The sequence below is a fragment of the Mercurialis annua genome, linkage group LG6 (assembly GCF_937616625.2).
Source record: "Mercurialis annua linkage group LG6, ddMerAnnu1.2, whole genome shotgun sequence".
NCBI lineage: Eukaryota > Viridiplantae > Streptophyta > Magnoliopsida > Malpighiales > Euphorbiaceae > Mercurialis > Mercurialis annua.
In genome coordinates, this window is record NC_065575.1 from 35,639,228 (window position 1) to 35,666,883 (window position 27,656).

Below are 27,656 nucleotides of genomic sequence, written 5' to 3' on the forward strand. Positions count from 1 at the left end.
TATGCTCCGCCTGTTAACTTGTTGACCACAATAAAGGGGCCTTCCCAGTACGGGCTCCATTTACCAAGCCGAGCGTCTTTATGGCCGATCGGCAAGACCGCTTTCCACACTATATCGCCCACGTAAAAAGTTTTCCGTTTTACTCGTTTGTTGTAAGCTCTCTCGACCCTTCTTTCTGAGCTTCTAGGTGATCTAACGCCGTCAAGCGTTCGTCGTCAAGGTCGAGAGAATCAATCACCATCTTGTCAAAGTAATCTTCTTTGGACAATTCGCTCTGGTATCTGCGGCGAGTAGACGTGACGGTCAGCTCCATTGGTAACATCGCATCGTAGCCGTAAACCAGTCTGAAGGGTGAAGTCCCGGTAGCCGACTTCTGACTGGTCCTATTCGCCCACACAGCTTCTGATAAAAGCACATGCCATTGTCTTGGGTTTTCTTCAATCATCTTTTGCACTATGAGCTTGATAGCTTTGTTCGTGGCTTCGGCTTGTCCGTTGGCCTGGGCGTAGTACGGCGTTGAATGCAACATTTTTATCCCCATTTGGGAGGCCCACCAACTGATGTCGCTTCCTGTGAACATCGTCCCTTGATCCGTGGTTATGGACTCGGGCAGGCCATGTCGGTGGACGATGTATTCTTTGAAGAACTTGATCACCGCTTCTTGTGTCGGTGACTTCAAAGGTTTAGCTTCGACCCACTTGGTGAAGTAGCAGGTGGCGATAATCACAAATGTATGACCATCGGATGAGCCGGGGTATATTTTCCCTATCAGGTCGACCGCCCATCCTCTGAATGGCCAAGGCTTAATGATGGAATGCAGGTCTTCGGCCGGGACGTGTTGTATTGGGCCGAATTTCTGACAAGCTTCGCAACCTTTGGCATATCTTACGCAGTCTTGTTCCATTTTCGGCCAATAAAAGCCGTATTTATGGATAAGCCACCTCATTCTGGGGCCCGCCTGGTGGGCGCCTGCTATACCTTCGTGTACCTCGGCCATGGCAAGCATCGCCTCCTGTGGACCGATGCATCTGAAGAGTAGCCCTTCAAAGCCCTTCTTATATAATTCGCCGGCTAAGACCACGTAATTAAGGGCTAAAGTCCTCAACCTCCTGTTCGTGGCGTCTGGTTTTTCGAACCACTTCAGGAGCTCGTCCCTCCAATCTTGGGTGACGTCCAGCTGGTAAACCGAAAATTGTCTTTCGTTGATCGTGATGCCCCCGGTGTGGAGATTCGGTGTTTCCCTTTCTATAGCATCGAACTCTCGGTTTACCTTGTAACCACTACCGTGCTGAGCTAGGTCGTTTGCAACGCCGTTATCGGCCCTCTCTGTGTATTCTATCCTCGTATCCTGAAAGCCTTCGATCAGGTGTTTCGCCTTGTTGCAATACCTTACCAATAGCTCGGACTCGCATTTGAATTCTCCTGTTACTTGTTTAATGACCAGCAAAGAATCTCCTTTTACACTGATCGCCTTCGCCCCAAGCTCGGCTAAGATCTCAAAACCGAATATGAGCGCCTCATATTCCGCTTGATTGTTGGTGCATTCGAATTGGAGTCTGAATGACAACTGGTAGGATGCCCCCAAGGGCGTAACGATGTGTACTCCCGCGCCTGCCCCCTGGCTTGTCCTGGATCCGTCGAACCACATCTTCCACACGGCGATGTCGAAGAACGTGACTGTTTCTTCCTTGAGGGTAATGCCAGGGTGATCGGCCAAGAAGTCTGCCAACACTTGTCCTTTTACTGCTCTTTGGGGAACATACACCAATGTGAATTCGGACATCGCAATCGCCCATTTTCCAATCCGATTCCTTAAGTATGGTTTTGATAAGATATACTTAATGATATCGGTCTGGGACAAAACATACACTACGACCGGCAACATATAGTATCGCAGCTTACAGCACGTGAAGTACAGACATAGACACATTTTTTCTATGTCGGTATAGCGGATCTCTGTGTCCGTCAGTCCTCGGCTCAAATAGTAGACTGCTCTCTCGATCCCATCGTCCTCTTGGGCGAGCATACACCCTAGGGATTCGTGCGCAGCCGATAGGTATAGCAACAACGGCTTATTCGGCTTTGGAGGGATCATGACCGGAGGTTTCGCCAAGTAACCTTTCAAATCGTCAAACACCCTCTGTTGCTCGTCCGTCCATATCCACTCATCGGTCTCTCTTCCCCTCAGCAAAACACTCCAGCTGCGAAGTCGGCCTGCTGTGTTTGCTATGAATCTTCTTAAAAAATTGATTTGACCGATGAGCCTCTGGAGCTGCTTCTTGGTTTTGGGTGGTTCAGCATTGATAATCGCCTTGGCTTTGTTCTTATCTATTTCTACTCCCCGCTGGTGAACCAAGAAACCCAAGAAGTTTCCAGCCGAAACGCCGAACGCGCATTTCAGAGGATTCATTTTTAACCCATTACGTCGTATACGCTCGAAACCTTTCCGGAGATCGGCCAAATGAACTTCGCCGGTGTTTGACTTGATTACGACATCGTCGATGTAGACCTCAAGGCATTCAAGGCCTCTGAACATCTTGTTCATCGCCCTCTGATATGTTGCCCCTGCGTTTTTCAAGCCAAAGGGCATCACGACCCATTCGTACGCTCCGATCGGCCCGGGGCATCTAAAAGCCGTTTTGGAGATGTCCTCCTTGCTGATTGGAACTTGGTTGTACCCAGAGTGAGCATCGAGGAAACTGAGTATCGTGTGTCCAGCTGCCCTGTCGATCAGCATATCGGCCACAGGCATCGGGTATTCGTCCTTGGGCGTGGCCAGGTTTAGGTTCCGAAAATCAACGCATACTCGTAGCTTCCCGTTTTTCTTCATTACTGGCACGATGTTAGAGAGCCATTCGGTGTATTGGGCTTCCCGAATAAACTTGGCATCTTCCAGCCGCTTAATCTCATCTTGTATGAGAGTATCCACTTCCCTGGACATTCGCCGGGGAGGTTGCCGAAATGGCCGAAACCCACTCTTTAATGGAAGCTTATGTTCGGCGATATCAGGATCAAGGCCCGGCATTTCCTCGTACGACCAGGCAAAACAGTCGCGGAACTCAATGAGTAGGGCGATCAGTTGCTCTCTGAATCCTTCGTCCAGTCCTGCGTTGATGTATATGTGTTTAGGCGATTCATCTGTCCCTAGATTGATTTCGAGGAGATCGTCCTGTACTTGGGCGGGATCATCTTCTAACTTCCCGGTTGCCAATCTTATGTCCCCGATCCGCAACGATCCTGTTGGGTCTTGATCTTGATCCTCATATATGCCTTTTCCCCCAAGGGTCACTGATACGGGCCGATCTGTGTTGACAAGCAGGCGAGGGACGTTCGTCTCTCCCTTTGAACTGAGAGATTGTATGTTGCGCACTTCCTCATCGTATAAACGTGCTTCAAGCACATTGTGGTCCTCGCCGAAGGGGTTAGGGTCGCCCTGAACAACTTCTGCCCCGCCGCCATCTCGCCATATAAAGAGCATTTGATGTATGGTCGATGGTATACACATGTTAGAGTGTATCCAATCGCGGCCGAGCAAAATATTGTAGTTGCTCCGGGCGTTGACCACGAAAAACCCTTCTTCGGTTTCCACTCGCCCTACCTTGATTCTGAGGGTGATGTACCCCTCGGCCGGCGTCTCGCCCCCTGCGAAGTCAGTCATGTAAACGTCGGTCGGGTCCAGCTGATCCCGCGTTATGCCCAGTTTTTTGAGCATCTTTGCTGGTAGTATGTTGACGCCAGCCCCGTTATCGATGAGGACTCTGTTAATCGATACCCCATTCAAATCGGCCTTGATATACAGCGGCCGAATATGCCTAGTCATCCTTGTTGGAGGTTTGCTAAGAGATACTACCGCGGTATTGTCGGCGCTATCTCCTTCCGGTACGATTACATCGCCTTCCAACGTTGCCTTTTGCCCCGGTTTACTTCTGTAGGAGTTGGGGAGCGTGACCACTTTTACTCCGTATTCGTCCCTTACCACCGGGACCCAGGCTTTCAACATGCCTTTCTTATGCGAAACGATGACCTCGCGGTCTTTGGGCAATCTCGCTTTAAGCTGGCCACCGTGGTGCGACATCAGTACGTCCTTGTAGGACGATCGGTTGCTGGAATCTTCGTCATCCTTGTGAACCACTGTCGTTACGGACACATCGGCCGCTTGTTTTTCGCTCTTCGGCATCCAAACCTTCCTTACCTTGGCATTTCGCCTATCAGGTGATTTGGCGTCCGCATCGGCCTGGTTCCTTGCCCCCAGCCTCTCGGTTATTGGCCTATTTCCGTGCTGCTCTCTGGGAGCCGATTCTGCCCCGTGATTCGCCCGCGACTCTTGTCGCAGCCTTTGCATTCGCCTCTTCTGGGTTTTCGTCATACGAGGGGTCTCCTCCGTTGGCCGAAATATCCTCTTGAATACATTAGTGGCAGGCCTCCGTTGTGGCTCATGCCTCTGCCACTGTTCCGTGGGCGATCTCGGTTTAAAGGTCTTGGGATGCTTCCTCGTGTTCTCGCCTCCTTTGACCTTAAAACACGTACTGCATGAGGGGCAAGTCATATCTGCAGTGGGCGAGCTGTACCGCTTCCTTTTCTGTTGCTGAGGTCGCCCTTTTTCTCCTCGCCACTTTAAACCGTCGGTCTCTACTCTCGGCTTGGGCCTTCTAGGGTTCCACTTGCTTTGTATATGCCCTTGCTCTAGGTAGCTATCAAAGTGAGGCCGAACGGTGTTAATGGATACGCATTTTACATCGGCCTCTTTCCTTGTTGGGAAGAGAAGTTTTCCTTCGTTAATTGCCTTCTGGATCACGTCTCTGAAATTTACGCAATTGTTCGTACTGTGCCTCCAGGAATTGTGATACTTGCAGTAATCTTTACCGACCAGCTCCTCCGTCGGTGGAATTGTGTGACCTTCGCTTAGGGCGATTTGTCCATCCTTCAATAAGGCATCGAATATGTCGTCCGCTTTGGTCAGGTCGAACGAATACTCCTTTTGTACTACCGCAGTTTTATTTCTCTTAACAAAGCCAGGCTTTCGCAAGGCCGAACACTCTAGGGGTTTCGTTCCCAAAAATTCGGCCATGTTGACTTCATCCTCGGAACCACTATCCTCGCTATCGGACACCACGGCCACGTCAAGCTGGTCTTTGTAATAGGTCCCTTTAGATGCGCCTCTCCTCTGTTCTTTCTCCTGGAGGAGTCTTTCGTAGCTCGTTACCCTGTTCGTTAGCTCGAACAAGTCACGAAACCTGTGGCCCTCAAAGTGTTCCCTCATGGCGAAACTCATCCCTCTTACCACCATAGGTACGCAATCGGCCTCTGACATTTTGGTGGAGCACCTAGTCCTGAGATTTCTAAATCGGCCGATATACTTCTCTGCCGACTCACTCGGTAGCTGTGAGATTCGGGCGAGGTCAGCCAGGGTGACATCAGGTGGTGCCCTGTAAAATTCTTCATGGAAGAGGATTTCGAGGTCCTTCCATGTGTCCACCGAATTGGGCGACAATCTAGAGTACCATGTAAACGCCATTTTTGTCAAAGAGCTGGCGAAAAGCCGGAGCTTCCAGAAATCATGAGCGGCTGCTTCGCCGCACTGGGCTGAAAACCGGGCGACATGTTCAACCGTCGATTGGCCCTTCTCCTCGCCCGAAAACAAACTAAACTCTGGCACTGTATACCCCCTTGGGAAAGGATATAACTTGTCGATCCAGTCTGGATACGGTTTCATGTACGATGGGCGAGGCATAGGTCGCAGATCCACCCCGAGCCTTTCTAGCATGTCCACGAGTTGCCCTTGATTGTATATACTTGGATCGCCTCCCTCGGAGTACGATCGTTCGCCCGTGTTGGGCTCCTGGGTGTTGGCTCCAGTAGCTCCCCCTTGTGGTCTAGCCTCGCCTTGTGGGTTGGACGAGCTTGCTCCCGGGTGATCGGCCCTTCCTGAGAACTCGGCCTCGTTCCTCGTTAAGAGCTTAACGGAACCATATGTATACCCCATCTTGTTGGGTTGTTGTTCGGCCGAACCACCTGGTTGACCAAAACGGCTCGGTGTTTGGTTCTGTTCGGCCCTTCTGTACCCTTGATCGGCCGCGGATTGCCCAGAAAATAATCGCCCTAGGTTTTCCATTGCCTTGTTGAGGCCATCTAAGTTCCCTTGGATCTGCCTCTGGACCGACGTTTGGTCGGCCATGATGTTCCTCATTACTTCGGACATCTGATGCATAGCACCGTCGAACATTTGCTTGTTCTCTTGCGCTATTTCGCCCCTCATGGCCGAGAAGTCGGCCTGTGATAAAGAAGGGCGCGAGGGAGGAAGCTGGCGCGAGTAGTCTATCATGTCATCGGTCGCGTCGTCGACCTTGTCCTTAGGTAGGCTCCCCTCGGTGTCCGTTGTATTCGGCACCTTGCTTGATTGGTTCACCTGTTTGTCCTTGGCCATGGTTTCTGATCTATCCGAATCTGATTCGTCTACTATGTCACCTTCCTTCCATTGTTGTCGGCGTATGGACCGAGCGTGCCTGGAATCGTCCTTAAAGTCCGTTTTTGTGCTAACCATAAACTGGTCCCCAGTGGAGTCGCCAAAAGATGTTCGCCTGGAAATATTCCGGACTCGAATCTTTGAATTTATAATCGGGATCGGTTTGAGGTTTGATACTTTAACGAACCTATGCAGATATTCACAGGGCTTGTTTGGTTAAAAACACTTAACCACGCGATCTAAAAAGTAATAATCTGGGAGTCACAGACTCAGGCGAGATTAATACCGAAAACTACTCCTAAATTAAAACAATCCGGAGATTGCGGGATAAAAAGCACTGGGCTTGGTTTTTGATTGATTGATTTGTTGATACAAAAATAATAAAGCTCTGAGCTATTTATAGCTCCTCATAATTAAGACTCCTAATTTAACTAGGACTAAGACTCTAAAAGTAAATCACTCCTATTAAGCTACAAACTCCTAATAAAATAGAAAAAAGCAATAATAAACAAGCTTCCCGTTGGGCCTTAATCCCTGATAAGCCCACATGAAGTTCGATCCGGTAATTATTTGGGCCGATGTAAACAGATACTCATGCAGATTTTAAGAAAATAAGTACAATGAATCCGCATAGCAGACAATTATACAAATTCTCAACTACAGAAACTGAAAAACAAAAAGGCAACTATATAAGCACTGGGGTCGTTGACAAAGCTAATGAAATCTCTATAACTACTTCAAGATTTCTCTACACAGGTTCAAGCAAATCCCCAATTTGATCATTATATGTAATTGTAACAGCTCATCACTACACATTTTGATATACTTAAAAAAAAAGGCCGATACAGCGATTTAAGATTCCCAAAGAATACGAAGTACAAATCACTACATATACTTACAAAAAGCAAAGGCTTATATGTGCTTTGATTAAAGGTATGCCAACTAGCTTGAACACATATCATCCTGTAATTCAACAAATTAAAACAATTAAAAAGTTGAAATTAGGGTTTTGGAGTTACCACCGCAAACAAATCATTTAAGAAAATTAAACTACAATCAAATTAAAACAAAATATGCACAAGTAAGCACTTAACCTAATTTAAATCAGAATGAAGAATGGAATCAAAGCTAAATTTTCAATCAGAGATAGACAACAAATCCGAAGAAATCTTTGTCACTCTACCTCCATCTGATACGTAAAACAGTTTACTTATGATTATGAAGAAAACAATGAACAAACAAAAATTGAAAAAAAAAATACCAAAACAAATTGCAAAAACCTCAAAAATTACATAAATGAAAGGGTTTAGACAAAAATAAAAATTACATATAGAAAATTACGTACAGGTCAGCAGATTCTTGATCTTCTTCAGCTTTGCTTTCTCTTATTCTGATAATCATATCCAGACCTACAAAATTAAACAGATCAGAAAGCTTTAAACGACGAATCTCTCACTTCTAGCAACAAAATCACGACAGATTGATAAACAAATACCTGTCTGTAATTGATTTCATAGTTACAGTGAAGGGGAGAGGCAGAGACAGAGAAGAGAGTTTCAAATAATATGACCGTTGGGAGTGAAGGAGGGAGAGAGAAGAGAGTTTCAAATGGCGACAATATGACCGTTGGGGAGGCCTGAGCTCTTATATAAGACAAGATATGACCGTTGGGGATGAAACAGAATTAAGAGGGCGATAATTGAAGGTAGAAGAAAATGATTGTGTTACCGTTGAGGATGATTTAGTTTGAGCTTTTACTATTTAACTTTTGATATTTTTTCCTTTTTAAGCTTCAGTTTCATTAATGGCAGTCGATCAATTCAATTGTGTTTAATTTATTGATCGAGAGAGTTGATTAAATAATTAAAAAGTTATTCTATCTGATTAATCGTTTTTTATTAATGACTAATTATAAATAGAAAGGAGATTTAAATTAAAAAAATTAGACTAAGTATTTGAGTAAATTATGTTAAATAAAAGAAGGGTTTTGCTATTCGCCGCCCCTTTTTACTTAGCACCGCACAGACGAAAGACATTTCTGCCCCTCTAGCAAAATTTCAAAAAAAAAAGTTCTCTCAACTTATTCGAACACACTCGAACAACTACATAAAAAGTCGAGTAAAATGACGGATAACGAGTATAATTCGTCGGGAAACGAGTACCGACAGTCGGAAACAAGTTTTTCCGGCTTTTCCGAGGTAAAAAATAGTTTTTTAAATTTTTATTTAAATTTTTTGAAGGGGGACGATTGCATTTCACGTCCTCTCCAGAGGAGGGGACGCCAGAGTCTGCCGTCCTCTCCAGAGGAGAGGACGTGAAATGCAACGTCCTCTCCTCTAGAGGGGACGTCAATTTTGGGCGTCCCCTCTTCTAGAGTGGACGCCGAGCGTCCTCTCTAGAAGAGGGGACGCCCAAAATTGGCGTCCCCTCCTCTAGAGGGGACGCCCAACGCCGGCGTCCCCTTTTCCGGCCGCGACCGAAACGTCGCGGCCGGAAATTAAGTACTGCTAAAAAAAACGTTGAAATGATTTTTTTTAATAATTACAGTGATTTTTTATTGCATATTATTACGACTTTTTATTACATATTATTTCGATTTGTTAAACATAAGTATTTATGTTTTGCAGGTTCATTTAGAAGATTATGGCGGTGATGGAATTGATTACAGCGATTGGTTTAAGCTAGATCATGAGTTTGATAGTGATGTTGAAGCAATTACTTGGGCTAAGAGTACTGCTATAAAGATTGGATTTGAATTAGTCATTTCGTCACATAAGAACGAGGGGAAAAAGAAGCTTCTACGATGTGCTCGGGGTGAGCGTTACAGAGGTTCATTCACAGATTCTGATTCCTTCGTACGGAAAAATACGAAGACAAAAGCGTGTAAGTGCAAATTTAAAATTATTGTCAAATTAGGAAAGACTGCATGGTTTATACTTACAGATCCTGGTATTTCGAGTACACACAACTATGCTCTAGCTGTGTATCCTGAAGGATACCGTCAGATGAGTGGGCTGAGTGGCGAGGCGAAAGAAATTGTGCGAGATATGAGTGCGGCACAAGCGAAGCCGTGTTCTATCATGGCAGCTTTAAAAGAAAAAGTACCATCTGACAACCCTACAATAAAGCAAGTGTACAACTATAGAGAGACTTTGAGAAAGTCTAGCTTTGAGGGTAGAGATGTGGTTGGGCAATTTTATCACATGGCTCAGCAAAATGATTATGTACACTGGACTCTTGCTGAGGAGGATACAGGTGTGTTGACCCATATTTTCATGGCTCATCCTGATTCAGTGAGACTACTTCGTACGTACTACTGGATCATCGGCATGGACTCCACGTACAAGACGAACAAGTACAAGCTGCCTTTTTTTGAGATTATTGGAATGACTCCTTGCAACAAGAACTTCATAATTGCATATGCAATTATGAAGGATGAGACTGAAGGGAGCTACAGATGGGTATTGGAGAGACTGAGGTATTTAATTATAATTATGTTATTTGATATTTTAATGATATTCAAATTCAAATTACTTATTAAATCATCGGGCAATAATGCAGGTGCTTAATTGGGGAACATATTCATCCGAGCGCTATTCTTACTGGTCGAGAATTGGGGCTTATGAGACTAGTGTCAGAGGTTTCCCACGTTCTTCTCATCTACTATGTACGTGGCACATAAATAAGGACGTAGAAGATAGAGTGTACAGAATTAGTGGGAAAAACCAAGAGTTTGCTGAAATTTTCAAGAATAGTACATGGAAGAAAATTATCATAGCGCCAACTTTTGATCAATATAACATAGCTGTGGAGCACTTCAGAGATCGGTTTAAAGGTTTTCCAGGGTTGATACAGTACATTGAGGGGACTTGGCTGGGACACAGAAAGAAGTTCGTATCTTGCTGGACGGACTTAGTCCTACATTTTGGAAACACCACCACATGTAGAGTCGAGAGCGCACATGCTCAGCTTAAGTAGTGGCTCAACTCTAGCACCGGTGCTCTGGACACAGTCTGGACGAAGGTCGACAAAGTTATACAGTCGCAGCTGACAGATATCCGGTAATATTCTTGTTGAGTAATATTAGTACTTATACAAATTATGTTGTCATTATTATTAACATAAATGTTTTAAAATTACTGCAGCAAAACACTTGAGGACTCCAGACGGACTATTGGCGTACATCGACGCGGTTTTCCATTTGATAAGCTCTCATTCAGAGTGTCGCATTACTGTCTCGATTTAATATCGAAAGAACTAAGGCGTATGCGAGAATTGAGTACCGATGTCTACGATCGCTGTGGTTGTGTGGTTAGATCAACACATCCGATCCCCTGTGCATGTGAGCTGCGAGCGGTGGTCGATTCAGGTATCACGCACCACTTTCATTGAATACTAATATTAAAAATATTAATATTGTTATTGAAAGCTAATATGTGTTATTTGCAGGTAACCCGATCAGCCTTGACAGTATACACCCGTTTTGGACGAAACTTGTTATTCTCGGCGATGGGCTGGACACATCTGCGCAACCCGATTTTGCTGGTTTTCAGACTGAGGAACATCAGTATTTTCACGAGGTCGTCGACGAGGTCATGACTAAGGATCCTTCAGTGTTGCGTGATATTTCTCGTATTGTTCGAGAGCGACTTCACCCCGAAGACTTAGGCTACATGGAACCAGAAGTGAAAACAAATGTCAGAGGTCGACCAAAGGGGAGCAAATCAACGAAGCGGGATCCGAGTCGTCATGAGTACAAGGACCGTGTACCTGGTCGTCCTAAATCTTCCAAAGCTCAGAAAAATCGTACATCCGCGTCAGGTAATTATCATCCACTAATATTCGTTATGTACGTCTACTCTAATAGTATCCTTGTTATTTATAATAATATTTTTTTTATTTCCCGCAGCTGGTTTGCAAAATGCGGAGGTTATTCCAGGATTCCATTTACCATTCGTTGACGAGATTGTGGACGTGCGTGGAGACGGCAACTGTGGATTTCGCGTGGTGGCAGACCACATATATGGTGACGAGGAGATGTGGGGAATGACTAGAACGAACATTGCAAACGAAATCTCCGCCCACCCTTATCGATACGAGGGTATTTGCATTGATGGGTTGCAAGCGGCCATTACACGTATTAGTTGGGAAGGGGGAGAGTGTGGCCCTCGCAACTGGATGCAGGTATTTAATTGAATTATATAAATTTATCACAAAGTTATTATATTTTTCTAAAAAATGATATTTATATTCTGACTTATTAAATGGATGCAGGTATTGGATGACTTGTTCCCTATTGCCACTATCTTCAATGTAGCTGTTATTTACATACAAGGCGGGACGCTACAACAGACGCGGTTCTCTTCGTTTACTGTTCTGCCTTTGCATTCCTCTGAGGTTCACTCACGACCATCGAAGGAGATAGTGATATTGTATATTAGTGGACGCGCTCATTTTGTTAGGTTGAATTTACAGGATAATTTTCCTGTCCCACCAATTCCCACCCTGTGGTTCCAGCACAGGGACCATACTGTTCAGTCTTGGCATACTTTATATGCTAATAGGAGAGAGCAATGGGATAGTTTGATAGGTATGGCAGATTGAGTTGATTGTAAAATGTTTATTCGGTAATTATGCTGACTGTGTGTTTAATTATTATACGTGTAATATTTTTGAACTCCACAGTACGTAATATTTAAAAATGTTCATGAAATTGCATAAAAATAAAAACGTACATAATATAAAAAAAATCTCTAGAAACTAACATCTAAAAAAAACAAGTCCATAATCAGAAAAAGGTACTAATAATATAAACATACAACATATACTAACAGCACTCAGTCAGCACTGCGCCAAGCGGCAATGACTCTCTCCAAAGTAGTGCTGGCCTCCTCCGTCTCAGTCTCCAACTCCGGAATGCCGTCAAATTCGCAGTGCTGTCTATGTTGGGCGGTAATCGTGCTGACTTTTTGGATGAAATGCTCGAACTCGGTGGTCACCAGCGTCATCCACTGTAATACTATAAATAGACAAGTAAATTCAATATGTTAAATATATGTAATATTCACTAAATTATAAAATGAAAACTTACATAATCGTTGTTGCTGCGGGGAGGATGTCGTCGTGGAAGATCTCTGCCAGGAAGGATACGGGGGTGCGAATGGCGCTCGAACCAGTCCAGCTACGCTGGATGGCATCCTCCAGCAATAACGTGGGCTTCCTCAAATCCCAACGGCAGCTTGTACATGACCGGAAAAGCGTTCCACATGTCAACCACAATCGTCACACTCATGTCCACAGAGTACTTGAGTGACTTCCAGGACCTAACAGCCCCTATTGGCCGACAAATTGGCACAGGTACAGTCTGCACATAACCCAGCTGTCGCAGCACCCTAGAAGGCATGTACGGCTCGACAATGTCCCGGTACGCTATCCACCCATAATATGCAGTGTGCTCTACGCTGGCAGCAGGCTCGCCGCCAAAAGGGAGCCATGTGATCTGTTAAAAAATTACAAAACCAAAATTAAAATATAGCGATCGTAATAAAATAAAATTTAACTAATAAATTAACAAATTTACATACCTCCTCAGCAGTCAGCGTGTCCAAACGAGCTCGCAAGGACCGAAGTCGGGTGGCTGAACAATCTGACGCAGTAGCACTCCAGCTAGAAGCTCGAGGAAGATGAGACTCGATCAACAGCCGCTCTCGCTGGGGCCGAAAGCATGGAAAGTACTCATAAATCCATGTCTGCAGCAGTGTCAGACACCCAGTCAAACCCGAGCAGTCTCCTCTCGATGAGATTCCAAGCTGCCGATAGAGATAAGCTAGTGTAGCTGAGCCCCAGGAAACTGTACTCGTATCTGTGACTCCGTCCCGCACCTCCCATATGGTTGCAGGTCTAATCCGATGGCCACTCTTGTCAGTGAATAGAGTGCAACCTAACGTCAACCAGATCCAGGCTATCGCCTCCACCTCTGCAGTACGGCCATGCCTACATAAACTGATGATCGACTCAATCAGCACACCTCCATGGGCAAAATGCTTGCTCGTCTTACTCACCAGATCCTCTGGTGAAATACCTAAAATCTGTGCGCAGTAAGCCATCAGCTGAGCCTTATTCGGCTGACCTAAAAACATAATTTCGCAATTTAAATTAATATCACGCAATAGGTACAGTAAATTTCTAGAAAACATTGGGCAACACTTCCCCTAAAAATGAGCATCACCCATTTTTCAGGGAAGTCCTGCAAAGAAATTACAATTTGCAAACCAAAACACAATCCACATTAAACAACTAATTTGTCTAAATATTTTATTAAATAACCTAAAACAATTAACTTATCCTAAATAACATTAAATTTACCTAGCATAATAATGAGACGTAATTAAAGAATTATTAAACCTAATAAATTACAAAATCTCAAATTAAATATTTTAATAATAAATTTTAATTTTAACGCAAAATTTAAATGTGAAAAATATAACAGAATATCGCACCTGAAACCATAGCCCCACCAACTGGAATCCGAAGAATATGCCACACGTCATGTAATGTGATGGTCATCTCCCCGAATGGCATGTGAAAAGAGTTTGTATCTGGCTACTATCGCTCCACAAATGCAGAAAGGAGCGGGATATCCAGATGATCAAACATGATAAAACGGGAGATGTGATATCTCAGTCCCGTCTATCAGCACCTTAACCTCCTCTGAGGCCGTCTCATACCACTGTCTCAGCTTCTTCAGAGCTCCATGTCTAGTCTGACACTTCAGCACGCCTCTGTCCGCCCCATCCCATAGCCGAGAAGCGACATGCCCGAGAAAACTAGGAATAACAGTGTCATCCTCGGGTCCACCAGGTACTGGACCAGTAACGGTCCACACGTCAACCTCTTCAGGTCGTCTGTTCGACCCTGAAAGTAACATTAAACATAATTAAATTACATTTAAATTTTTTAACAACATTATTAAATTAATTATAATCATTTAATTATATTTACCTGATGACGAGTCGCCAACGAACCGACCACCTGCACCCTTTTTCCGTTTAGAAATGTAAATTTTTTCACTTGGCTCGTCCTCTGAGCTCTCAAAATCATCAGACTCTCTAAGATCCTCAACAGAAATACGGACGTCATCGGGAGAAGTATGCGCTTGTTTCTTCCGTCGAGCTGAGGCAGAAACTTTACGCGTCGTAACGTGACGGGCTCCCGATCCCCCTAATTCTGGGGCCAAAAACGTCTTCCCCCTACGCTTTCCGCCCTGCAATTATAAAAATTTAAATTTAAGTTATAGAAATAATATATATTAAATTAAATAAATTTCTAAAATTATTTAATTTATTTAAAATAATTATTTATTTTATTGTTTTTCTAAAATAAAAAACAATAATTAGATTTAAATTTTTTTTAAAAAAAAATTTACAATTTTTTTTAGACCCCGGAACGGGCGTCCGGCGTCCCCTCCGGAAGCGGGGACGCCGGACGTCCACGTCACGGCGTCCCCTCTTCTGGAGGGGACGAACGGCGTCCCCTCTTCCGGAGGGGACGCCGCACGTTCCCTCTGGAAGAGGGAACGTGGGCAATCCACGTTCCCTCTTCCGGAGGGAACGTGGGATTTCACGTCCCCTCCGGAAGAGGGGACGCCGTTTTCCGGGGATGTGAAATCCCGACGTCTCTTTTTTTAATCGTTTTTTTAAAAAATCGAAATAAAAAAAAAAATTACCGGAGGTTGTCGATTTCCATCTCGTTCGGAATCCGACATTTTCGTAAAATATGAATTTGTGAAAAGTTGAATGAGTTGAGAGGATTTAGGTTTTTTGTTTATGAATTGGTTTTCTATTCAAAAAGTGAAAAGGGCAAATATGTAATGTGGCTGTGCGGTGCTAAGTAAAAAGGGGCGGTGTTTAGCAATCCAGTAAAAGAACTAATAGTAAAATAAACATAAATTTTTGCATATTGTTACAATTTTATCCAATTTTTTAATTTTTGTAATAATGTTTCCGATTTTATTATATATTATAATTCTAGTCAATTTTTTCTAATCAATTAATTGTTTCAAATTTTAGTTGAATTATAAATTAACTATGTTGCAAAATTCATTTTTCGGAATTTCAAAATTTAACTTTTAATATTTTTAAAAAATAGATGCTAAATTTAATTTTAAATTTTCTAATCATTTTTGGTGGTTAAAGAAAAGAAAAATAATTTGAAACTAAAAATGGACCGAAAAAACCAAATAAAGTTATTAGGTATCGTATTGAAGTGAAAGATTGAAAATATTAAATTGATTGAAAAAAAATGGCTAAAATTGCAACGAAATGTTGAAATTAGGACATTACTATAAAAATTTAGAATAAAATTGCAAAATTTGATTTTTCATTTTATTTTATTATTAGGCATAAATAAAAGAGAAAGGGACACAATTTTCAACAAACAAAAGTATGAGAAAAATTTTATTAATAAAAATTTACTACATAAGAACTGAAAACTATTAAACTAATTAACTCATATGAATCGTCCAGTTAAATTTTTTAATATCTAAATTTCCAAATTTTACAATAAAATTAATTTTCTATCGACGGTTGGCGCTAGAGAAAGTGATGAGATAGGACATATTTCGTGATCCGATGGCTAGTGAATATAATTGGTAGTTGATGCAGATTAAGGAAGCGTTGTGATGGAGTAAAATTAATTTTATTTCTTGTTGGTGTCATATTTCATGTCGGCTGGAGTGAAGATAAAAAAGGATTTTTGAAAGTAAAAATCAAAAACACATAAGCTATGATGAACCAATTAAAGATTTTTTTCAATAACTACCGTTTTTATTAAAATATTTTTAAAAATATCAAGAAGGACATAAGATTTCCATATTTAAACTTTATTTCTCTTCCATAAAAAATTTCTGCAAAGCTTCTCAACAGCTCATGTAACAGCAATTGGTAGAATGAAGATCAAACTCCAACGGATCAACACACTTGCATGCTGGATAAAACTGCATTGATAAGCTGCTACTTACCATCATATGTTAAATACCTAATAGTACAACTAGAGATCCTTTTAGTAATTCTCTCAATAATATATTGCATTCTTAGGTGAGTCTTTTACTGATCAAGGGCACTCCATCTACCTAACAAGAACAGTCCCCTGCATAAATCCTGCTTTCTCTCCAAATTCACTCCACCGACGTAGATGCAGCTTTTACGAAGATCGGAGAATTAATTAAAGTGGTTGACCTCTGAAATTTGATTAATACTGCTAATATCACTCTTCCAGAAAATGAAAGTAAAGCACATGTACTTTATCTTCATCTCTTTACGGCTAGAAAAAATCAAATCTACTGTATTAAAAATTATTATATTGAGCGTACAACAATCAACTGAAGCATAAAATAAAGTAACCACTCAATATGATTGCAGTTTCTCCAGAATTAATAGAAAAGAAAATGAATAGTTTCTACAGAAAGAATACAGACAAAAAATCTTGAAAAGTTTGCTTCTTCGTTAGCCATTTAGCATTGATTATTACCATTTCAAGAAAATAGTGTTTCGTGTGCTTATACCAATTCGTGTGGTATAGCATTTCTCTTATAAAAAAGATTCTGATTTTTCTATATTTGGAACAAGCGCAACTAATTTATTTTTTTGAGGAATAACTAACTGCGACCAAGTATTAACAGAAGCAGATGACACAAACCAAAAAGAAAGCAACAAGCAAATATCAAATCACTTGGCTCATTCCTCTCTTATCACTGCTCCAAAATTCTTCAAAAACTCCTGCAGTTCTTCTACCAAAAAGTTCTCCCACACTATCAGCTTTTGCAGCAAATTCTTGAGCCAAACGATTTGGCTTTCTAGGAGTGAAAGACCAAATAACTTGCTGGAATCTGCTCGCAATGAGCTGGATATTCTGGACGGTATCACAAAGTTTGGATATGTAAATTTCATTACCTTGCAGCGCATTTATCAGTTGGATGTTGTCGCTTTCTGCCACTACATGCTGCCAGTTGGAATCTGAAGCAATCTGCAGAGCAAGACTTAATGCTTCACCCTCTGCAATAACAATTGGAGACGCGGAAATCAGCAACTTGTTTCCCCCTGCCAGAACGTCTCCAACATTCTCCTGAATAACAAAGCCCAGCCCTCATCTTCCCTGACCTGCACTCCCTGCGTCTGAGGTCAGCCCAATCCAATCTGGATCCAGACCACGCCATCTGACATTATGTCTATTAACAGCAGTATTAACAGTTCTATTAGCAGCATGAAAATCATTCAAAACATTGCTACTACTGACAATAATTCTGCCACAATTAAGATCAATGCCGTCGAAACAGAATTGGTTTCTCACAAACCATATCATCCAGCTCAAGACCCAAAAGAATTCCACTCCATCTTTTTGAAACGGTTTGAGAGATAAATCAATCCACTTTAAAACATTCTGTTGAGAGCCTCTTTGTGTCCAATCCAAGGGGGCTAGCGAACCAACTCCAAGCAGAGCTAATTATTTAGCAAGCTACAACTTGAATATATTACTCTATATTTTATACTATATTTTTAATCGAACCAAATGATACTAGTATGATTTTCACATAAAATTCTACCCGCAGATTCTCCTTATTCCTTAAGTCGTTCACATATATTTCTGCCGCTTGTTTTCAATTAAGCCTGGTAACTTACTTGATGCAACCTCCGCTGTGTAAAACCAGGTCATTTTGCTCTCAAGAACCAACAACTGAGCGCAAATTCCTTATTAGAGCATCATGACCTTGAACATGAGAAATCCTTCGGCAATTCCAATTTTCAGTTGAAATTTATGAGCTCAATGTAGCAATTCCTATAACAATTTATCAAAACGTCAACTAGTTTGCATAAACCTTAATCGTAACTTATTACGCAACATGACCTGTAACCTATCGATAACATGCTTTTATCAGAAATACAATCCAGCCCCTATGCACATCAATACCATTTACAATTTATCATTTAAACATATCAAATTCATTTAGTTATGAAATCCACACCTAGGCCGAACCATAATCTCATCTTCAATCAAATTTGCATCAAACATTAACAATCATATTTGTCTATAATTCAGCCCTATATGTTCATAACCAAAGCATGAAATCAAAAATTGATCCTCATATCTTCACCTAAGCTCCATGGTCGAAACCCTTAGCCCTTTACCTTATCAAAATTCCATTCAATAATCAATCATACAACAACAATTCCATATCTAACACATAATCAACTATCAAACACCAACATCACTACACCATTGCCGAACATCATCATCAATTCTCATTCAATTTTAGAAATTTAACCTTTTCCAAATTCAGAATATATGTGCGCCTTGGATGTAGACCTTATGCCGAAGCCTTAGCATCACAAATCACCATAAAAAATCCTCCATGTGAGCTTATAACACCTTACATAATCAAACAACAAAAATCCCCAATTATTGATCATAAACCTAGAATTTCATTTCATAATTTCTTCAAAATCAACTAGCTAGCTTACCTTGATTACCTTAGGCTTAGGATTGATTTGTTTCAAGAATCATGAACTTTGGAGGAGAAATCATGAAGTTAGCATCATAGGAGGAGGGTTCTGTTTTGGCTTCTCAAAAATGGAGAAGATGGAGTCTATTTCTTATTCTAAAGAAATTGATGATGATAAGCCTTCTTTAATAAGTTGTTGGACAAAAATCCACTTCGGCTCAAAACAGTTAATTTGTACTTTAACTCAAATTCTCAATTAACCGTCGTGCTTAACTTTCAGAAATCCTTTTCCGATTAATTCTTAATATTATTTCACGATCGCTGTCGTGAAAATTATTACTCAGGATTTATATTCTATCTCTACTTTGTATCATTTTTGGCTAGAATTCCATTTTAACTCAAATGGCTAAATTATACTTTAACCCATATCCTTACTTAATCGTCGAGCGTACCTTTAAAACGATTTCGTCAATTTACAAAACTTTGACGATCATTTAATAATAATATTTACGGACCTTGGTGTGAAAATTATTAGTTCGGACCTTCCAATTCATTTATTTTGTTATATTTCCTTTCTTTTTTTATCCCACTTAAATCAAATTTATCGTGTAATAATTTTTCATTTAAATTATTATTTTACGATGACTCTGATAGACTCGCTTTAGTCTAAATTTTTATTATTCCATCTTAACCCAACATTCTCGATCTTAATTTTCACGATTCTACCTCGTGGGATTATACATAATACCTTAAAAATTTAGGTTATTAAAAAGGAGCGACGACGGAGCGATGAAGGAGCGAGGGCGGTGAAATAACAAAGAAGAAGAAAATAAAAATAGTGAAAAAAAAGAAAAAACAGAGAAAAAAGGGAGAAAGAAAGAGAAAAAGTAACAGGTGGTGGTTGGGTCTTATAAAAATGTTTAGTCTAAAAAAATAATAAAAAATAGGTATTATAATAATAAAAACATGTCTTGCGGTAAAAAAATATTAAAAGAGTGAGGTATTTTTTATATTTTTTTATTGAAGTAGAAAATTATATTATTTTTAAAAAGAGTATTTTTCTAATTTTCTCTAAGTATTTAATTACCCACCATATACAAGCCAGACAACTAGATGGTGTAGCCTGGTGGTGGGACCTCTCTCCCATAAAATAGAAATTTTGGATTCAAGTTTCACAACCACACTTTAAGAGATTAAATCTCTAAAAAGACACATGTGGAGCCCTATAAATAATGTGTTAGCATTAAATATCTAACTACTAACAAGTGTTTATCATGTATAACTGTTAAACCCTAAGGCGCATGTGAGTTGGTAAGGCGCTCTCCTAGTTTAAGAGAGGTCTCGGGTTTGAACTGTACTCATGTATACATCCGTTTGAAATTTGGGGTCAGAATCTGCCTCCCACAAGAGACCTATGCTACTTGGGTGGGGATAAGTCTGAATGTAGAAGATTTAAAGGCATCGTCTCATAGTTAAGACATGTTCAAAAAACCTCATGGATGTACCAAAAAAATGTTCATATATAAGCGTTACGCACATCATTTTTACAACAAGTCAATGAACATTTGTGATAAATATTCCACATATGGCTAACACACTAGTGTGTTGTACGAATGACATGTCGCAACAATTGTGTTGTATAATCAGGGGCGAAACTAACCTTAACCTCGGGTAGGCTCAAGTCCGGGCTGCCGTCGGAAAGTGGAAGGACCGAGACCAGATTTGAGCATCAGAGATGGGCTTGAAGCTTCAGCCATGGCTGGTTTCACCTGGCAGTTGAGCTGTTGCGAGGAAGAAGAAGATGCGTCCATCGTCTTTTTTTTAGGTTTTTAAAGAGTGTCGTTTGACCCCTTTTTTCAATTTTTTAAAAGCCAAAACGATGTAGTTTTGGCCTTTTATAAACCTAAAAAATAAAAGGCCTGTTTCAATAAAGAAATTGAAACAACAGCTGAAATAGACAAACTAATTCTCTATCCCATTTCATCAGTTCTTTTTTTAGAGGAATGAAAAATTTTCTATTAATTGTTTATCAATCTTTAAATTTTTAATCAAATTTTTTAATATAATGTCTCTATTTTTAATCAAATTTTCAATTTTTGTATTTAAATTTCTCCTCAATTAAAAATTACTAAATTCAATAATCTTCTAGTTTTTTTTCCTTCCAAAATCGATCCACCCACCTCCGATTTTTTGTAAATTATTTCATGTATTTTGTTTGTATAAATTAATTTAATTTATTTATTTATATAATAATTGTATAAAATTATAATTTTAGGTCATTTAAATTGATTTACCCATGGGAAACTAAAGAATCGATTAGACTACAGCCTAGAAAGCACGGGAATTTCGACAAAATCACGTTTTCTGTTTCGAAAATGTTTCGAAAACCAAAAACTCTTGTAAACTCATACGAAACATTTCGAGCCGTTTCGGTAAATAATAAAATTTAAATAGTTGTCAAAAAACTCTTAAAAAACATTAAATTTTAATTATTTGCACGTTTTCTCCATGTTTCGTTTGTAAAAAAAATGCTATTTTTCTGTATCCGTTTTCATGCTACCTAAACTACAATACATATCTTTTAATTATTTTCATTTTATTTTATTAATAACTGATGAATTTTGAGTGGATTTTTTATGTAATATGTTAGAAACTAACTTGATAAAAAACGATTAAAATGAATCAATTTAGATTATAGTTAAATTTATTATTAGAACACCAAATAAATTTAAACACCTTTTGTAATAAAAAAGAATACGTATTGATTTTGATTAATTGCATGTGTTTTAGCCCGGTTTGGAAAACATTCTGGCTCTGCCAGTGTGTATAATTATCTAACTACTAACACAGTCGATTACCATTTTTATCAAAAAAAAAACATACAAATCAGACAGTAAATTAATATTTAAATCGTATCCCTCAAAAAAAAAAAATCTAAATCGTATAGTAACAATACTAATGAACCAGCTCTTATTAATTGAACAATAAAGATTATATTGGCTGTTTTTAATTAGCCAACTAACCAACATCCAGAATTGTGTTGGTGAGTCCCTCCACATGTGGGCCCACATTTAGTTAAAAAAAAAAATAAAAAAAAAATTAGTAATTACTTGGAGTAGCCTCCAAGTAAATTGACTTGGAGTAGGCTCCAAGCAAAATTACTTGGAGGCTACTCCCCTCCTTGCCTATAAATAGCAAGGAGGAGCATAAGGTTTCATATCACTAAAATTTCACAAATCAAGTTTGTGAGAGTTATTAGTCTCGGACTAATAGGCGAGTTAGAGAAACGTTTTCTCTAAAGAGTGAGGGGTGAGAGAATTGAGAGATAAAAATAGTGAGGTTACGGGTGTGCGGGAAACACTTGAGTGTCATTATTTTGGTGAGATCTCTCTGTAAAATTACTCTCTTTGTATGCTTGCTATTTTGATAGTGGAAGAATTATTCGGACTTTGTCCCGTGGACGTAATCCAGCTTTTTGGGTGAACCACGTTAAAAATTCTCGGTGTCATTTATCACTTTGTTTCTGCCGTCCATAATTTTATTTTCGACGCTAACGATTAGGCTAGTTGGAATTTCCTATTGTGAAGTTAGTTATATCGTGTTGAATTCTGTCTAGGAGGTTGGTACTTAAGTGGTCCGCTCGTGACCCTCCAATCTTTTCTGGGAATTTTTCCGGTATAATTATTTAGCACAATACGTTATTCACTAGCATAATTAATTTGAATTTCCGCTGTGCCACCCAACAACTGGTATCGGAGCCGGTTTGAGTTTTTATATATCTATTTATCGTATGCTCTGTGGTTGCCACTAGATAGTGGATCCTCCACATCAGAAAATAATTAGATATATTTATAGTACTGGACACTTGTCGAAAATATGGAGGCAAAGACTGGCAAGATGGTCAGTTTAAATGGCACAAATTACCACATATGGAGAAATAAGATGAAAGATCTCCTATTTGTGACGAAACTGCATTTACCGGTGTTTTCAACGAATAAACCCGAAGGAAAAACGGATGAAGAATGGGCATTCGAGCATGAGCAGGTGTGTGGTTACATTCGACAGTTCGTCGAGGATAATGTGTACAACAACATTTGTAATGAGACTCATGCTCAGACATTATGGAAGAAGCTTGAGGAGCTGTACGCGTCGAAAACCGGCAACAACAAATTATTTTATCTGACAAAATTAATTCAGATAAAATATCGGGAAGGGACTTCTATAGCTGATCACCTGAATGCAATTCAAGGGATTGTGGACCAGTTATCAAGTATGAGCATAAAGTTTGACGATGAGGTGCTCGCTCTCCTCGTGCTTGCCTCTCTACCAGAGTCTTGGGAGACTTTGAAGATTTCACTAACAAATTCTGCACCAAATGGAGTAGTAAATTTGGAAGCCGTGAAAAGTGGCATCCTGAATGAAGAGAGTAGACGAAGATCACAAGGTTCTTCTTCATCACAGTCAGATGTTTTTGTTGCAGAATCTAGAGGGAGGAGTGAAGCTAGGGGTTCAAAAACCAGACACAAAAGCAGAGGAAAGTCAAACAAATATGCCAATACTGAGTGCCATTACTGCAAGAAGAAGGGCCACATCAAAATGTTCTGTCGAAAGTTGAAGCAAGACCAAGAAAAGAACAAAGGCAAAGATGTGAGGAAAAATGACAGCAGTGATGATGAACAAGCAAATGTTGTCGGGGAGTTCAACGTAGTCCATGATGAAGATATTGTCAATCTTGCAATCCACGAGACGAGTTGGGTGATTGACACTGGAGCTACCATTCATGCTTCATCTCGAAGGGAATTCTTCTCATCTAATACATCAGGCAATTTTGGAATTGTAAGAATGGGAAATGAGAACTTTGTAAAAGTCGTAGGCAAAGGTGATGTCTCTCTGGAAACAGAGAATGGTACGCAATTAGTCCTGAAGGATGTCAGGCATGTCCCAGATATGCGCCTGAATTTAATCTCGGCAGGAAATCTGGATGATGAAGGTTTTTGCAGCACCTTCTTCAATGGCCAATGGAAGCTTACCAAAGGTTCATTGGTGGTGGCCAGGGAAAACGACATTCAAAACTATACATGATGCAGGCGAAGCTCTCCCATGACGATGTCAATACAGTGGAGAATGATGATATAGTTGAGTTGTGGCATAGACGACTCGGTCACATGAGTGAGAAAGGAATGTCGATATTGGCCAAAAGAAATATGTTGCATGGATTGGATCGAGTCCATCTGGAGAAATGTACTGATTGTCTGGCAGGGAAGCAGAACAGAGTTTCTTTCAAAAGTTCCCCTCCTTCTCGAATGAAGAATGTTTTAGATCTTATTCACTCAGATTTGTGTGGACCAATGCCAAAGTCACTTGGTGGTGCTCAATACTTCGTAACTTTCATTGATGATCATTCAAGGAAGACATGGGTGTATCTTTTGAAAACGAAGGACCAGGTGTTAGAAGTTTTCAAGCAATTTTTAACTCTGGTGGAGAGACAGACCAGCAAGAAGCTGAAGTGCATCCGTACAGACAATGGTGGAGAGTACATTGGACCATTTGATGCTTATTGCAAAAATAATGGTATTCGGCATCAAACAACACCTCCTAAGACGCCGCAGTTGAATGGTTTGGCTGAGAGGATGAACAGGACTTTGATGGAGAGAGTTAGATGTTTACTCTCACATGCAAAGTTGCCTAAGGTGTTTTGGGGTGAAGCTCTACTGACAGCAGTTTATGTGCTTAACCTTTCAACGTGTATCCCTCTACAGTCTGATACTCCAGAGAGAGTGTGGACGGGAAAAGAAGTTTCCTATGGTCATCTGCGGGTGTTTGGGTGCAAAGCATTTGTGCATATTCCCAAAGACGAGAGGTCCAAGCTTGATGCTAAGACACGAGAATGCGTGTTTGTGGGTTATGGTCAAGATCAGTTTGGCTATAGATTCTACGATCCAGTCCATAAGAGGCTTATCAGAAGCCGTGATGCCGTGTTTGTTGAAAGTCAGACCATTGAGGATATTAAAAAGACTCAGAATGTTTCTGAGGGATCCGATGGAGATTCAACAGGCTTGGAATTGATTACTCCAACAACGGTTCATAGACGTGTTGGAGATGAAGAAGGCGACCAACCGGGGATAGGTGGTCAAGATGCTCCCATTGATTATGAACCAGGTAATACTGATGACTATGGTGCTCATCATCAACCACCAGCAGATGTGGATTCTCCAGTTCTGCGGAGATCTGATAGAGTTCGACAACAATCTACCAGATACCCAGAAGATCAGTATGTGTTATTAACTGACGTGGGAGAACTTGAGAGCTTTGAAGAAGCTATGGATGATGAACACAAGCAGAAATGGATTGAAGCCATGCAAGATGAGACGAGATCCTTGCATGATAATAATACTTTTAAGCAGGTGAAGTTGCCTAAAGGCAAGAGAGCTTTGAAGAACAAGTGGGTGTTCAGGATAAAGAATGAGGAACACGGTCTCCAACCACGTTTCAAAGCATAGACTAGTTGTCAAGGGATTCGGCCAAAGAAATGGAATTGACTTTGATGAGATTTTTTCACCAGTGGTGAAAATGACATCCATTCGTACAGTGCTAGGGTTAGCAGCAAGCCTCGACCTGGAGATCGAGCAGATGGATGTAAAGACTGCCTTCCTTCATGGTGATTTGGAGGAAGAGATATACATGGAGCAGCCAGAGGGTTTTGAAGAAAAGGGGAAAGAGCAGTACGTCTGCAAGTTGAAGAAAAGTCTATATGGCTTAAAACAAGCACCGAGACAATGGTACAAGAAGTTTGAGTCTGTTATGGGGGAGCAAGGGTACAAGAAGACTACTTCAGACCATTGTGTGTTCGTGCAGAAATTCTCTGATGAGGATTTTATTATACTTCTGCTCTATGTGGATGACATGTTTATTGTTGGCCATAATATTTCAAGAATCAACAACTTGAAAAAGCAGTTGAGCAAGTCTTTTGCAATGAAAGACTTGGGCTCGGCAAGGCAAATTCTAGGCATGAAGATAACCAGAGATAGAGGCTCCAAGAAGCTATGGTTATCACAGGAGAAGTACATTCAGAAAGTACTTCAAAGGTTCAATATGGATAACGCTAAAGCGGTTAGCTGCCCCCTTGCTAATCATTTTAGATTGAGTTCTGAACAGTGCCCTTCTACTAAGAAAGAGAAGGAGGAGATGGAAAGAGTTCCATATGCTTCAGCAGTTGGGAGCTTGATGTATGCCATGGTATGTACACGGCCAGATATTGCTCACTCGGTTGGAGTAGTGAGTCGGTTCCTTTCAAATCCTGGAAAAGAACATTGGGCTGCAGTGAAATGGATTCTTAGATACCTTCAAGGTACATCAAGAATGTGTCTATCTTTTGGAGATGGAGAACCTGTGTTAGTTGGCTACACAGATGCAGATATGGCTGGCGATGTTGACTCGAGAAAGTCTACATCAGGATATCTGATTTCATTTGCAGGGGGAGCCGTGTCATGGCAATCGAGACTACAGAAATGTGTTGCGCTCTCAACAACAGAAGCAGAGTTTATTGCAGCAACTGAAGCTTGTAAAGAGTTGTTATGGATGAAGAAGTTCTTAAGTGAACTTGGTTTCCACCAGACGAAGTACGAGCTGTTTTGTGATAGTCAAAGCACTATTCACCTCGGGAAGAATTCCTCCTTTCATTCAAGATCTAAACATATTGATGTGAGATATCACTGGATTCGAGATGTACTGGAGATGAAACTGCTACAGCTGGAAAAGATCCATACCGATGAAAATGGATCTGACATGTTAACCAAAGCTCTTCCGCGGGGAAAGTTTGAATATTGTCGACAGGCAGCCGGAATGGTGGTGCCTCCCATGTAGTCGGGAGGGGGAGATTTGTTGGTGGGTCCCTCCACATGTGGGCCCACATTTAGTTAAAAAAAAAAAATAAAAAAAAATTAGTAATTACTTGGAGTAGCCTCCAAGTAAATTGACTTGGAGTAGGCTCCAAGCAAAATTACTTGGAGGCTACTCCCCTCCTTACCTATAAATAGCAAGGAGGAGCATAAGGTTTCATATCACTAAAATTTCACAAATCAAGTTTGTGAGAGTTATTAGTCTCGGACTAATAGGCGAGTTAGAGAAACGTTTTCTCTAAAGAGTGAGGGGTGAGAGAATTGAGAGATAAAAATAGTGAGGTTACGGGTGTGCGGGAAACACTTGAGTGTCATTATTTTGGTGAGATCTCTCTGTAAAATTACTCTCTTTGTATGCCTGCTATTTTGATAGTGGAAGAATTATTCGGACTTTGTCCCGTGGACGTAATCCAGCTTTTTGGGTGAACCACGTTAAAAATTCTCGGTGTCATTTATCACTTTGTTTCTGCCGTCCATAATTTTATTTTCGACGCTAACGATTAGGCTAGTTGGAATTTCCTATTGTGAAGTTAGTTATATCGTGTTGAATTCTGTCTAGGAGGTTGGTACTTAAGTGGTCCGCTCGTGACCCTCCAATCTTTCCTGGGAATTTTTTCGGTATAATTATTTAGCACAATACGTTATTCACTAGCATAATTAATTTGAATTTCCGCTGTGTTCTGGCTCTGCCAGTGTGTATAATTATCTAACTACTAACACAGTCGATTACCATTTTTATATAAAAAAAAAACATACAAATCAGACAGTAAATTAATATTTAAATCGTATCCCTCAAAAA

General features: G+C 40.7%; 2 protein-coding genes and 1 long non-coding RNA gene across 3 annotated transcripts; 1 reads left to right on the plus strand and 2 right to left on the minus strand.

Annotated features, from left to right (window-relative positions):
• The first annotated feature begins 8,586 nt into the window (after positions 1-8,586).
• LOC126687803 (uncharacterized) lies at positions 8,587-12,067 on the plus strand. Its single transcript, XM_056106354.1, has 9 exons — positions 8,587-8,661; positions 9,091-9,941; positions 10,025-10,103; positions 10,151-10,353; positions 10,456-10,524; positions 10,609-10,832; positions 10,913-11,284; positions 11,373-11,647; positions 11,738-12,067. Exons 1-9 carry the CDS (start codon positions 8,587-8,589, stop codon positions 12,065-12,067), a joined length of 2,478 nt encoding a protein of 825 aa, XP_055962329.1.
• Positions 12,068-12,644: 577 nt separating this feature from the next.
• On the minus strand, positions 12,645-14,029 carry LOC130015698 (protein MAIN-LIKE 2-like). Its single transcript, XM_056106355.1, has 3 exons — positions 13,963-14,029; positions 13,048-13,592; positions 12,645-12,962 (listed from the first exon to the last, which is right to left on the minus strand). Exons 1-3 carry the CDS (start codon positions 14,027-14,029, stop codon positions 12,645-12,647), a joined length of 930 nt encoding a protein of 309 aa, XP_055962330.1.
• A 2,800-nt stretch (positions 14,030-16,829) lies between these two features.
• On the minus strand, positions 16,830-19,138 carry LOC126686012 (uncharacterized). The gene is made up of 2 exons (XR_007643772.2): positions 18,979-19,138; positions 16,830-18,886 (listed from the first exon to the last, which is right to left on the minus strand). It is a non-coding gene; the product is annotated as an uncharacterized LOC126686012 (long non-coding RNA).
• Positions 19,139-27,656: the final 8,518 nt, after the last annotated feature.